The sequence below is a fragment of the Oncorhynchus mykiss genome, chromosome 15 (genome assembly GCF_057628025.1).
Source record: "Oncorhynchus mykiss isolate SJ-2025 chromosome 15, ASM5762802v1, whole genome shotgun sequence".
In the NCBI taxonomy this organism is placed as follows: Eukaryota; Metazoa; Chordata; class Actinopteri; order Salmoniformes; family Salmonidae; genus Oncorhynchus; species Oncorhynchus mykiss.
In genome coordinates, this window is record NC_143036.1 from 45,342,009 (window position 1) to 45,354,044 (window position 12,036).

Genomic DNA, 12,036 nt, shown 5'->3' on the forward strand with positions numbered 1-12,036 from the left:
CACACACAGGAAAGAGCTTCCTCCCTGAGGGGACTGTTAAATATCCTGCTACGATGGGCCCCAATGATGTTTCATTAGGCAGGTTCCTCTATACTGAGCAGAGTCGTGACCGTGAAGCCCTCGGACCAATCGATATCTTTGGTGTACATTGCCATCAACCAGTCTAATTGGCTCGACTTGCCTAGTTACATAAAGGGTAAATTAATAAGCAAGTGATTTCAGTGTCACGTTTTGTCTTGTTCTTTGCAGTTCCTGTCAACATTGTCACCGGCAGCACAAGACCAGGCTCCCAGGTAAGGATGCTTTTTTTTGCTTCATTGCATCATGGTGCCCCAATTATAGTAATTTGACTCTGGCTTTATTTTGAGTGCCTGTTGCTAATTTCGGCTGATTGGAATGCTTCTCATGTTTCTACCCAGTTCCCTCATCAACCCCTTTTTAAAGGTTTCAAACAACCACTTGATCAATGGCCTCCGGGTCAAATCACACTATTGCTACAAATCCTTACGCTTTTTATCTCTTCTCTCTCTCACGTATTTACCGTTGCTCTTGCTGTTCTTTTCCTCTTTTCCTTTTTTTGTTTTCAATCAGTCCTGTGTACTCACCTCAATAAATAATGAGGGTGTTCAGTCACTCTAATTGTTATCAGTGTGAGGGGAACTCTGACAGAAGTGCTCATGGTAGAGCTGCTTCGCTTCACACACTGCTTCGACATTCTCACTCTGTTTACCTAGTGTCAGTAGTTTCTGCCTTCCACTTCTGCATTCTCCCACTCGTGTCCTCCCCCACATACGTTCACAGTTTTTATATCATGTTTTTTCATCTGTCTTTTATCAGTTTAAAACGGTGCCAGGTAGAGAAAAAAGTCGCCAGATGTATAAAAAAAAAACTACTGTGAAATCTAAAGGAAGGAGACTGTACCCAGAGACAGCGAGCGGTTGACTCTCGTTTGCCCCCACGGCTCAAGCTGCAGTCACAGGCAACAGACAGCTTTTGACCACTGGTTTAAACTTCAAAGGATTTTTGTTTGACTCCAAACTTTGGTTGCTTTGTGAATCTATTTCACTAACCACGTTTCAATCCACAGTTTTTATGTGAGTGAAGTCCTACCATATAAAACAAAATCACGACAGCTGTAATGGAAACAGGAAGTTATGGTACAATTTGATTAATGCCAACCGATAATTTGTTCGTTCCACATGCTGGGATCTTTTTGTGTCTGTAAAATTAATTATGGGAGAAATTGAGGTGGAAAAATATATATTTATATACTGAACAAGAATATAAACGCAACATGCAACAATTCCAGGAATTGTATACATTACAGACAGAAATACTCTTCAGTTTAATCAGCTGTCCGGGTGGCTGGTCTCAGACGATCCTGAAGGTGAAGAAGCCAATGGAGGAGGTCCTGGTCTGGCTTGGTTACACGTTGTCTGTGGTTGTGAGGCTCCCTCAAAACATGAGACATCTGTGGATTTGTGTTGTGTGACAAAAGTGCACATTTTAGAGTGGCCTTTTATTGTCCACAGCACAAGGTGCACCTGTGTAATGATCATGGTGTTTAATATGCCACAGCTATCAGGTGGATGGATTATCTTGGCAAAGGAAAAATGCTCACTAACAGGGATGGAAGCACATTTCTGCATTCAAATTCAGAAAAATATGTTTTTAGGATCTTTTGTTTCAGCTCATGAAACATGTTTATTTTTGTTCAGTGTAAAAACGATCATATCGAAATGAAGTCACGCCGTGATATGGCGTGGTCCTCCCACTACGACTCGGAGTGGTCCTCGCTAAATAAAAATATTTGTTCTTATCCATAATAATCTCATGTTGGCTAGGTGTCAAGACCAGAGTAGGCACATTTGATATTTAACTCAACAATTGAATTTGATATTTAAATGTTTATTTTTTTATGATAGTGCATATGTCATCACTCACATTTTCCTCATGCAGATTTTTTAATATTCACATGAATATCTGTCGGCAATTGGATGGAAACCTAGCCACTGATGTATTTCCATTCCTGTGCAACTTTCATCTATTTTATAGGCGTGCACGTACATGCTCATTAGGGTTGGGCGATATTACAATAGCATCGTATTTTGACAATAATTGACTGTCATCGTAGATGGTAATGACATCATAATCCAACCTCAGGGTGTTTTTCAAATATCTATTTGATAATATATCAACCGGGACAGTTGGCTTTTCACTAGGACCGGGAGTATGGCCGCCTTTCTCTTTTGCGCACAACTCACTCTTAGAGCCCCCACCGATCCACTTACGCAATGTGGTCGTTCACGCTCATTCTTCAAAATGAAAGCCTGAAACTATGTCTAAAGGCTGTTGACACCTTCGGGAAGCCATAGAAAAAGGAATCTGGTTGATATCCCTTTAAATGGGCAATATGGATGCATAACAACAGAGAGGTTTCAAAAACAGGGGCACTTCCTGATTGGATTTTCCTTAGGTTTTAGCCTGCAATATCAGTTCTGTTATACTCACAGACAATATTTTGACAGTTTTGGAAACTTTAGAGTGGTTTCTATCCTAAACTGTCAATATATGCATATTCTAGCATCTGGTCCTGAGAAATAGGCCGTTTACTTTGGGAACGTTATTTTTCCAAACATAAAATAGTGCCCCCTAGCTTCAAGAGGTAACCCCTTGAAGCTAGGGGCCACTATGAATATGAATATTTTTTTAATATTGTTAATAAATTAATAAAACAAAAAGCTTACCTTGACCTGGAAGTGTTCCAGTGTTGGATAGCCAGCTAGCTAACATAGCATCCCTATCTGTTTGAGCCGGATGTTTGAGTAGGCTAAACTACTGTAGCTAGCTCCATTTGCTAGCTAAGTGAAATTGGAATAAAGAAAATACTATGTAATATGGCTAGCTCTCACTCTCTCTCTTGCTTCTCCTTCATTTTTAAAGAAATTAATTTGTTCAAAACTGTTCAACTATTGTCTTTCTCTCTCTGAGTCAACCACTCACCATATTTTATGCACTGCAGTACTAGCTAGCTATAGCTTTATACTTTCAATACTAGTTTCACTCTCTGATCCTTTGATTGGGTGGACAACATGTCAGTTCATGCTGCAAGAGCTCTGATAGGTTGGAGGACGTCCTCCGGAAGTTGTCATAATTACTGTGTAGGTCTACGGCACAGCCAGAAGAGGCCACCCCTCATAGCATGGTTCCTCTCTCGGTTTCTTCCTTGGTTCCTGCCTTTCTAGGGAGTTTTTCCGAGCCACCGTGCTTCTACACCTGCATTGCTTGCTGTTTGGGGTTTTAGGCTGGGTTTCTGTACAGCACTTTGACATCAGCTGATGTAAGAAGGGCTTTTTGAATAAAGTTGATTGATTGATTGGTGAGAATCATGAGCCTCCTAGGTTTTGTATTGAAGTCAATGTACCTAGAGGCGGACGGAAACTAGCTGTCCTCTGGCTCCACCATTGCGCTACCCTACAGAGTGCTGTTGATGCTACTATAGACCTTCCTTGCAAAAGATTGTGCTTTAATCAATTATTTGGTGATGTGAATAGATTTAGTATAGTTACCTAAAAAGGTTTCACTATTTAAAAAAAAAAAAAAAAATGTAATTCACTGAAGAGGATGTTCCTCCCCTTCCTCCTCTTAGGAGCCTCCACTGATATACAGTACCAGTCAAAAGTTTGTACACAGCTACTCATTCTTGCCATAATATGGACTTGGTCTTTTACCAAATATGGCTATCTTCTGTATTACCACCCCTTCCTTGTCACAACACAACTGATTAGCTCAAACGCATTAAGAGGGAAAGAAATTCCACAAATTCACTTTTAACAAGGAACACCTGTTAATTAAAATGCATTCCAGGTGACTACATCATGAAGCTGGTTGAGAAAATACCGAGAGTGGGTAAAGCTGTCATCAAGGCAAAGGGTGACTACTTTGAAGAATCTCAAATATAAAATATATTTTGATTTGTTTAACTCTTTTTGGGTTACTACATATGTAGCGGATGTGAAACGGCTAGCTTAGTTAGTGGTGCACGCTAAATAGCGTTTCAATCGGTGACGTCACTTGCTCTGAGACCTTGAAGTATTGGTTCCCCTTGCTCTGCATGGGCCGCGGCTTTTGTGGAGCGATGGGTAACGATGCTTCGAGGGTGACTGTTGTTGATGTGTGTAGAGGGTCCCTGGTTCGCGCCCGGGTATGGGCGAGGGGACGGTCTAAAGTTATACTGTTACACATACATGATTCCATATTAACCCTTAAATGACTAGGTGTGTCCAAACCTTTGACTGGTACTGAACAGAACACAATAGAGGGATGTAGGCTAGATAGAGTGGGGAATTTCATCAAAGCAGCGCAACAAATATATATATACATTTGAAGTCGGAAGTTTACATACACCTTAGCCAAATACATTTAAACTCAGTTTTCACAATTCCTGACATTTAATCCTCGTAAAAATTCCCTGTCTTAGGTCAGTTAGGATCACCACTTTATTTTAAGAACGTGAAATGTCAGAATAATAGTAGAGTGATTTATTTCAGCTTTTATTTCTTTTATCACATTCCCAGTGGGTCAGAAGTTTACATACACTCAATTAGTATTTGGTAGCATTGCCTTATAAATGGTTTAACTTGGGTCAAATGTTCCAGGTAGCCTTTCACAGGCTTCCCACAATAAATGGGGAGAATTTTGTCCTATTCCTCCTGACAGAGCTGATGCAACGGAGTCAGTTTTGTAGGTCTCTTTGCTCGCACACGCTTTTTTTCAAACAGGTGCCATTAATACAGGTAACGAGTGGAGGACAGAGGGGCCTCTTAAAGAAGTTGTTACAGGTCTGTGAGAGACAGAAATCTTGCTTGTTTGTAGGTGACCAAATACTTATTTTCCACCGTAATTTGCAAATAAATTCATAAAAAATCCTACAATGTCATTTTCTGGATTTTTCCCCTCATTTTGTCTGTCATAGTTGAAGTGTACCTATGATGACAATTACAGGCCTCTCATCTTTTTAAGTGGGATAACTTGCACAATTGGTGGCTGACTAAATACTTTTTTGCCCCACTGTAATTTTCTTTCCTCATGCAGCCATCTATTTTGTGAATTGCACCAGTCCCTCCTGCAGCAAAGCACCCCCACAACATGATGCTGCCACCCCTGTGCTTCACAGTTGTGAACAACAGTACGATCTCAAAAAGTACGATCTTTGTCTCCATGTGCAGTTGCAAACCATAGTCTGGCTTTTTTTTATGGCGGTTTTGGAGCAGTGGCTTCTTCCTTGCTGAGCGGCCTTTCAGGTTATGTCGATATAGGACTCGTTTTACTGTGTATATAGATAATTTTGTACCTGTTTCCTCCAGCATCTTCACAAGGTCCTTTGCTGTTGTTCTGGGATTGATTTGCACTTTTCGCACCAAAGTACGTTCATCTCTAGGAGACAGAACACGTCTACTTCCTGAGTGGTATAGCTGCTGCGTGGTCCCATGGTGTTTATACTTGCATACTATTGTTTGTATAGATGAACGTGGTACCTTCAGGTGTTTGGAAACTGCTCCCAAGGGTGAACGAGACTTGTGGAGGTCGACAATTTTTTTTTCTGAGGTCTTGGCTGATTTCTTTAGATTTTTCCCATGATGTCAAGCAAAGAGGCACATCCACAGGTACACCTCCAATTTACTCAAATTATGTCAATTAGCCTATCAAAAGCTTCTAAAGCCATGACATAATTTTCTGGAATTTCTCAAGCTGTTTAAAGGCACAGTCAACTTAGTGTATGTAACTTGTGACCCACTGAAATTGTGATACAGTGAATTATAAATGAAATACTGAAACTGTCCTTCAATATTTTCCATTGGGTCAATGGTCTTCCAAGTAGTGACTCCTATGTGGCTGAGATGTAGGAGTACAGCACCACAACAGTTCAGTAGGACACAGAGACTGTGGACACAATAACAGGGAATTTGGACCGTCTGCTAACTTGATCAAAATTCTTAAGATTCTAAATGCATCCTGGACACATCCTGGGCCCTGTTAATTTGGGCACACCGTAGCCAAACGTTTCAAAACATTGTGCAAAGGAAAACGAAAATTCAGTGCCTTCCTGTTTCGGAAAATGTTATTCTGTTTCATGCCTAGTGATCAAGACCCTGTATTTAGCCATGGAGATACAGCATTCACTGTTAACCCTGCTATTATAACCAGCCAGCGGATTCATCTCAATCTATAACTGCTTACCTAATATCAGGAAGTGTTGGCGTTGGAGGTTTCCCTACATTTGTTTCTGACATGGTAATTCTCTTCACTTATTTTTCACTGCCCTTATTTTGTAAAATTCTTGATTGTTGTTAGACATTTAAAGAACTCTAAGTTAGTTCTCCCTTAACCTGAGAAATAGGTGCTTTAGTATTGTATGGTTTCAACGGTCTCCTAACATTCTAATACACTTTGGCAAGTTGTCCCTTTTCTGTGTAAAAATTACACATTACTTTTTTAATATCCATACATCATTTTTTCAAAATCCCCACTCCAATTACATAATTTCTTGTATGAACATATGAATATCTAAATTCAGAGGAATCATCCGCCTTGAATAATTGAAGTTGGTGAACGCAGCTCTAACGTGACATCACAGTAGCACCACTGCCCCAGGTGAGTGGAGGCTTTTAGATTGAATACGGGTGGTTGAGAAAAATCCATCCCTACTCTATGATCTGAAGGAGGAAACTAGGGTGTACATCCCAAATGACACTATTCCCTACATAGTGCACTACTTTTGACCAGAGACCTATGGGTCCTGGTCAAAAGTAGTGCCCTATATAGGTGATAGGGTGCCATTTGGGATACACACTAGGTCTCAGCATCAGCAGGTCTCTTTGATTGGGTAGCACATATTAACCAGGCTCTGGAAGACGTGGCTGACAGTATAATATCGAACTACTTTCTCTCCAAGCCTCTCCTAGATGTAATGCCCCTGATCTTTCTCAACCCCTGTAACCCCAATTATATATAGATGGCAATACATGTATTATAGATGTGTAGTATGTATGAGATGTATAGGCTGCATCCTAGAATGGCACCCTTTTCCCATAGGGCTCTAGTCAAAAGTAGTGCACTATGTGCCTGTAGTAAGGAATAGTGCCATTTGAGACACAGTTGTAGCCTCTGATCCCTTTCCAGCCCTGTCTGTGCCATGGGTGAGGGCTATACAGATAAATGTTCCCATGTCAACAGACACTGCAGATGAACAGACTAGAGTCAATCAGTCCTACATGGTGCTGCTAGCCAAGTTTTGAGGCTAACATGTGATGGGTGTCAGAGTTACAGACAACCAGTCAGCCTCCGTCTCTATGGCTTTATCTCTCTGTATCTTCATTGCAGTAGCCAACACTCTCACTCCTCCTCCACTCTATGGATAACCACTCCAGGGGAGAGAGCTTTACTGAGAGATTTATCTAAGCCTATGAGATGAGCTGAGTGGTGTGGACTCAGTTTAATGTGTTTTTTAACACCACCGGGTTCCTGGGCCCGTCCTGTCAGATAAGATTACCAGACCAGGCCTAGACAGCCCGACAGAGTGCTATCTGGGCTCTAGCCCTGGCTGGGAGCAGACTCTGGCTCCAGACACTGTGGAAAAAAGCAAAAAGAGCTCTGTGAGCCGAGAACAATCCATCTCTGTGATAATGGCAAAAATGCTGCTAGATTTGACATCACTGCTCTCTGCCACAGTCCATCAAATAATGGACTGTGAGAGAGATTTGCACGCCAGTGTTATGCCAACCCGCCTGTATGAGGTCTGCAGAGAGGTGCACACCTGGAATGTGCTTTGAATAGACCGGTGTCCCTTGGCATTAACAATGGATAGCAACTGCACATAGACTTGATTCAGCAATACTCAGGGTGAAATGCTTGGGGGTGAAATGACCCCCCACACTTTTGCTGAAGCCAAGCAGAGGGATATTCAGATTGCTTAATTGCTTTTCTGCAATACAGAGTCCTTTTTAAGGCCTTTACAATGGATTAGTAAAACTATTTATAGCTTTCCTAGTGACTGGAGTATATTCTCAGAGTGATGGGTCTAGGAGGGCCAAAGTTGTCCCTTTAAATGACAATATCTACTAAGCTAACATATGGATTTTTTTTTAGGATGGTCATTTAATTTAGAATTTTAGGACCCCTGTAATTATATAAAAAATATATACAACATGATTTGATGAAACATTAAATGTGGCCTTCACTGCTATAGCCCATAGAAACGCATTGAATAACACGTTGGTACATGGCAAAACAGACAGTAAAAAAAAGAACTTCTAAGCAACAAGGTTTTGAAGTGTCTGTCCTATATCTGAGCGATATAAGAAAACGCTGAAATAAAAAACATGTTTGGTCATGTTATTTGTGGCACATTATACCCTCTATGCAGTTTGCAATTTTTACAGCTCGCTACTGGGTTACCTTCAGACAACTCTGTTAGGAATTTTATGAATAAATGACTAAACAATATCCTCATTTTAAATGGAACTGTAACTAAGTAAACGTATACTCTGTTTTATTATATCTGATTAACAATATGAGAACATAAGAAGGGATTATGTGGCACGGACAAGGAGTAATTAAACATAATGAACACCATTCCAACTAGTCTGGGGAGGAATGGGTTCTGGGTTTAGTAAGCAGATAGGTTAATGACCCTATGGTTGAACCGACGAAACTTAGCTCTGGGGTGTTTTAGATAAGGCAGTGAGTGCATTCCTAGGTTTTCTGTTAATTAGAACTGTCAGCTAAGTGGTGATCGATAATGGTGAGGGGTCAAGAGTTAATTCAGTTATGTTGTGTGTCCTGTGTGTGTGTTAGTGAGTTGGAATGAACTTTTAAACTTGCTTTATTCTCGGTCGGGAGGAGATTCATTCATCAATGACTTCATATTTTGTATATAAACTGTTGTTCGTGGTAACATGGTAGCGCGCTCCGAGAATAAATACTATTATCTATTATTGATAAGACTGGTCTCCATCTATTTTATGCAAACAAGAATCTTACATATTCTCATAAAATAGATTTAAGTGAATTCAATTAATGAAAACCTATTGAAATAATGAAATTACGTTAACAAACTCCCTTGAAGCTTTTGTGCACCGTAGAGCAGAACAACCAACACCTTTGTGTTCATGAGTCTCCCTTTTCGGATATTGGTGACATATTAGTTTGTAGCTCCAACGGTTCGGTCTGCACAGTCGGTTTTGTGAGAAGACCTCTTCAAAATGAGGTAATCCGCTACGGAGTTCAGACGAATGCCCTAAAGCTTATGACTATCATAGAGCCAAACAACCAACATTGCATTGTTAGTGAGAGTCTACTCTGTCAATGGTGGTGACTTTGTGGCTCACACTTTTCGGGTTTTACAGACAACACATTTTTGGGGATTTTCTTGTCCGGATCCTTTCGTGTTTAGAAAAATGCCGCTTTCACAAGCCCATGTTAGTAAATGGGGGAAAACTTTATATTGGCGGGAAGAAGGGATTGAGTTGTAGCCACTGTAAGAAACGGTCTCTAGCATAAACACACGGGGAGCTATTCAATATTCTAAATGACGTCATTGTGTGACTCCAGGGGGCTTAATACCGTAATACTGTCTTATTTTTAGTGGTGGGTTGTAGTTGGTTTATTGTTTTCTCTCATTGCAGTCTTACAGGATTGGGTCTTGGGGAGAACAACAGAATGACAGAGGCCACACGCGCGCGGGCACACACACTGTCCATTCAATGTATCATCGTCCTCTGATTCACTCGGTGGCAGAGCAATAATCTGCCATTTCTCTTCTGCTTTAGAGACTGTGCTGGTGCTAAGGCAGAGAAAGAGCACTGTCAGCTTGTGTGTTCATGTTTTGTGTGGGTGTAGGGTTGATGGTAGAGGGGGGATCAGTGCATGCGAGACTGGGGAACAACATGTGCACTCGTGAATGCTCTCGTATCTCTTTCGTGGGGTATCTCCCTTAAACCTGTCTGAAGATTCTCATATATTGGTTCACTTTTGCCCTAAAATAAATGTGTTCATATGAGCAGAATATTGTTTATAGATTCGTTTATATGGGAAGAATATTGTATAAAATAAATATATAAAAATGTGCTGCATTCTTTGCCTTCCTTTCAGACAGAATAAATCATTTATACATTAATTAGGGTCTCCTGAGTGGCACAGCGGTCTAAGGCACTGCATTGCGGTGCTTGAGGTGTCACCGCAAACCCAGGTCCGATCCCAGCCGGCCGTGACCGGGAGACCAATGAGGCGGTGCACAATTGGACCCAGCGTCGTCCAGGTTAGGGGAGGGTTTGGCCGGCCGGCATTTCTTTGTCCCATCATGCTCTAGGGTCTCCTCGTGGCGTACCGGCGGCCTGCAAGCTGACATCAGGCTCTTGCAAGCTGACTTCGGTCGCCAGTTGTACGTTGTTTCCTCCGAGTTCCAGGTTAAGCGGGTCCTGAACTTCGGCTCTCCCGAGTCCGTACGGGAGTTGCAGTGATAGGACAAGACTGTAACTACCAATTGGATATCAAGAAATTCGGGAGAAAAAGGGGTAAAGTACAACAAAAACATGTATATACACTTCGTTAAAAAGTTTGGAGTCACTTAGAAATGTACTTGTTTTTTTTTTAAAAGCACATTTTTTGTCCATTAAAATAACATCAAATTGATAAGAAATACAGTGTAGACATTGTTAATGTTGTAAATTACTATTGTAGCTGGAAACTGCAGTTTTTTTTGGAATATCTACATAGGCGTACAGAGGCCCATTATCAGTAACCATCACTCCTGTGTCCTGTGCTTGATGGTTTTTGGGACTGCACTTGAAGAAACGTTCAAAGTTCTTGACATTTTCCAGATTGACTGACCTTCATATCTTAAAATAATGGACTGTCGTTTCTCTTTGCTTATTTGAGCACAAATTCACTTTTAACAAGGCACACCTGTTAATTTAAATGTATTCCAGGTGACTACCTCCATGAAGCTGGTTGAGAGAATGCCAAGAGTGTGCAAAGCTGTCATCAAGGCAAATGGTGGCTTCTTTGAAGAATCTCAGATATATATTATATCAAAATATATTTTCTAATACTTTTTTGGTTACTACATGATTTCGTATGTGCTATTTCATAGTTTTGATGTCTTCACTATTATTCTACAATGTAGAAAATAGTAAAATATTATAAAAACCCTGGAACGAGTTGGTGTGTCCAAACTTTTGACTGGCACTGTACATTAATAAAATAAATTAATACGTACATATATAAATGTCACCAGAGGGCGGCAGAGACCATCCTAGAAACAAGGTGTGTACAGTCCTCCTAGTCCCACACCGATCGGGCCATGATTGCCTACATCATCTCTCTACTCTCTTGCAAGGCCCTGGCGTGGGCGATGGCCAGCCGACTGTTCAACATCCACCAAGGGACCAGACCAGTGGCCGAAAGTGGGTGGAATACAGAGGCCCTGGTCACCGCTTTCCACCAGGATTTGTCTATCTCCATCAAGGATGAATTGGCCTCTCGGGAACTATGAGAGGACCTCGAGTCACTGATCACGTTGGCAATCAGGATTGATAACCCCTTTCGAGAACTCGTGAGACAGCGCCTTTTTCACACCACCCCAATATCTTATATATATATACAGTGCCTTGCGAAAGTATTCGGCCCCCTTGAACTTTGCGACCTTTTGCCACATTTCAGGCTTCAAACATAAAGATATAAAACTGTATTTTTTTGTGAAGAATCAACAACAAGTGGGACACAATCATGAAGTGGAACGACATTTATTGGATATTTCAAACTTTTTTAACAAATCAAAAACTGAAAAATTGGGCGTGCAAAATTATTCAGCCCCTTTACTTTCAGTGCAGCAAACTCTCTCCAGAAGTTCAGTGAGGATCTCTGAATGATCCAATGTTGACCTAAATGACTAATGATGATAAATACAATCCACCTGTGTGTAATCAAGTCTCCGTATCAATGCACCTGCACTGTGATAGTCTCAGAGGTCCGTTA

General features: G+C 41.0%; 1 protein-coding gene across 2 annotated transcripts in view; it reads left to right on the forward strand.

Moving 5' to 3' along the window:
* b3glcta (beta 3-glucosyltransferase a) overlaps window positions 1-12,036 on the forward strand; it is a 106,567-nt gene that overhangs the window by 28,733 nt on the left and 65,798 nt on the right. For both annotated transcript variants that reach the window (XM_021563238.3, XM_090200167.1), the window contains exon 2: window positions 250-293. In XM_021563238.3, coding sequence (XP_021418913.3) covers window positions 250-293 — 44 coding nt within the window. The remainder of the gene's footprint in view (window positions 1-249; window positions 294-12,036) is intronic.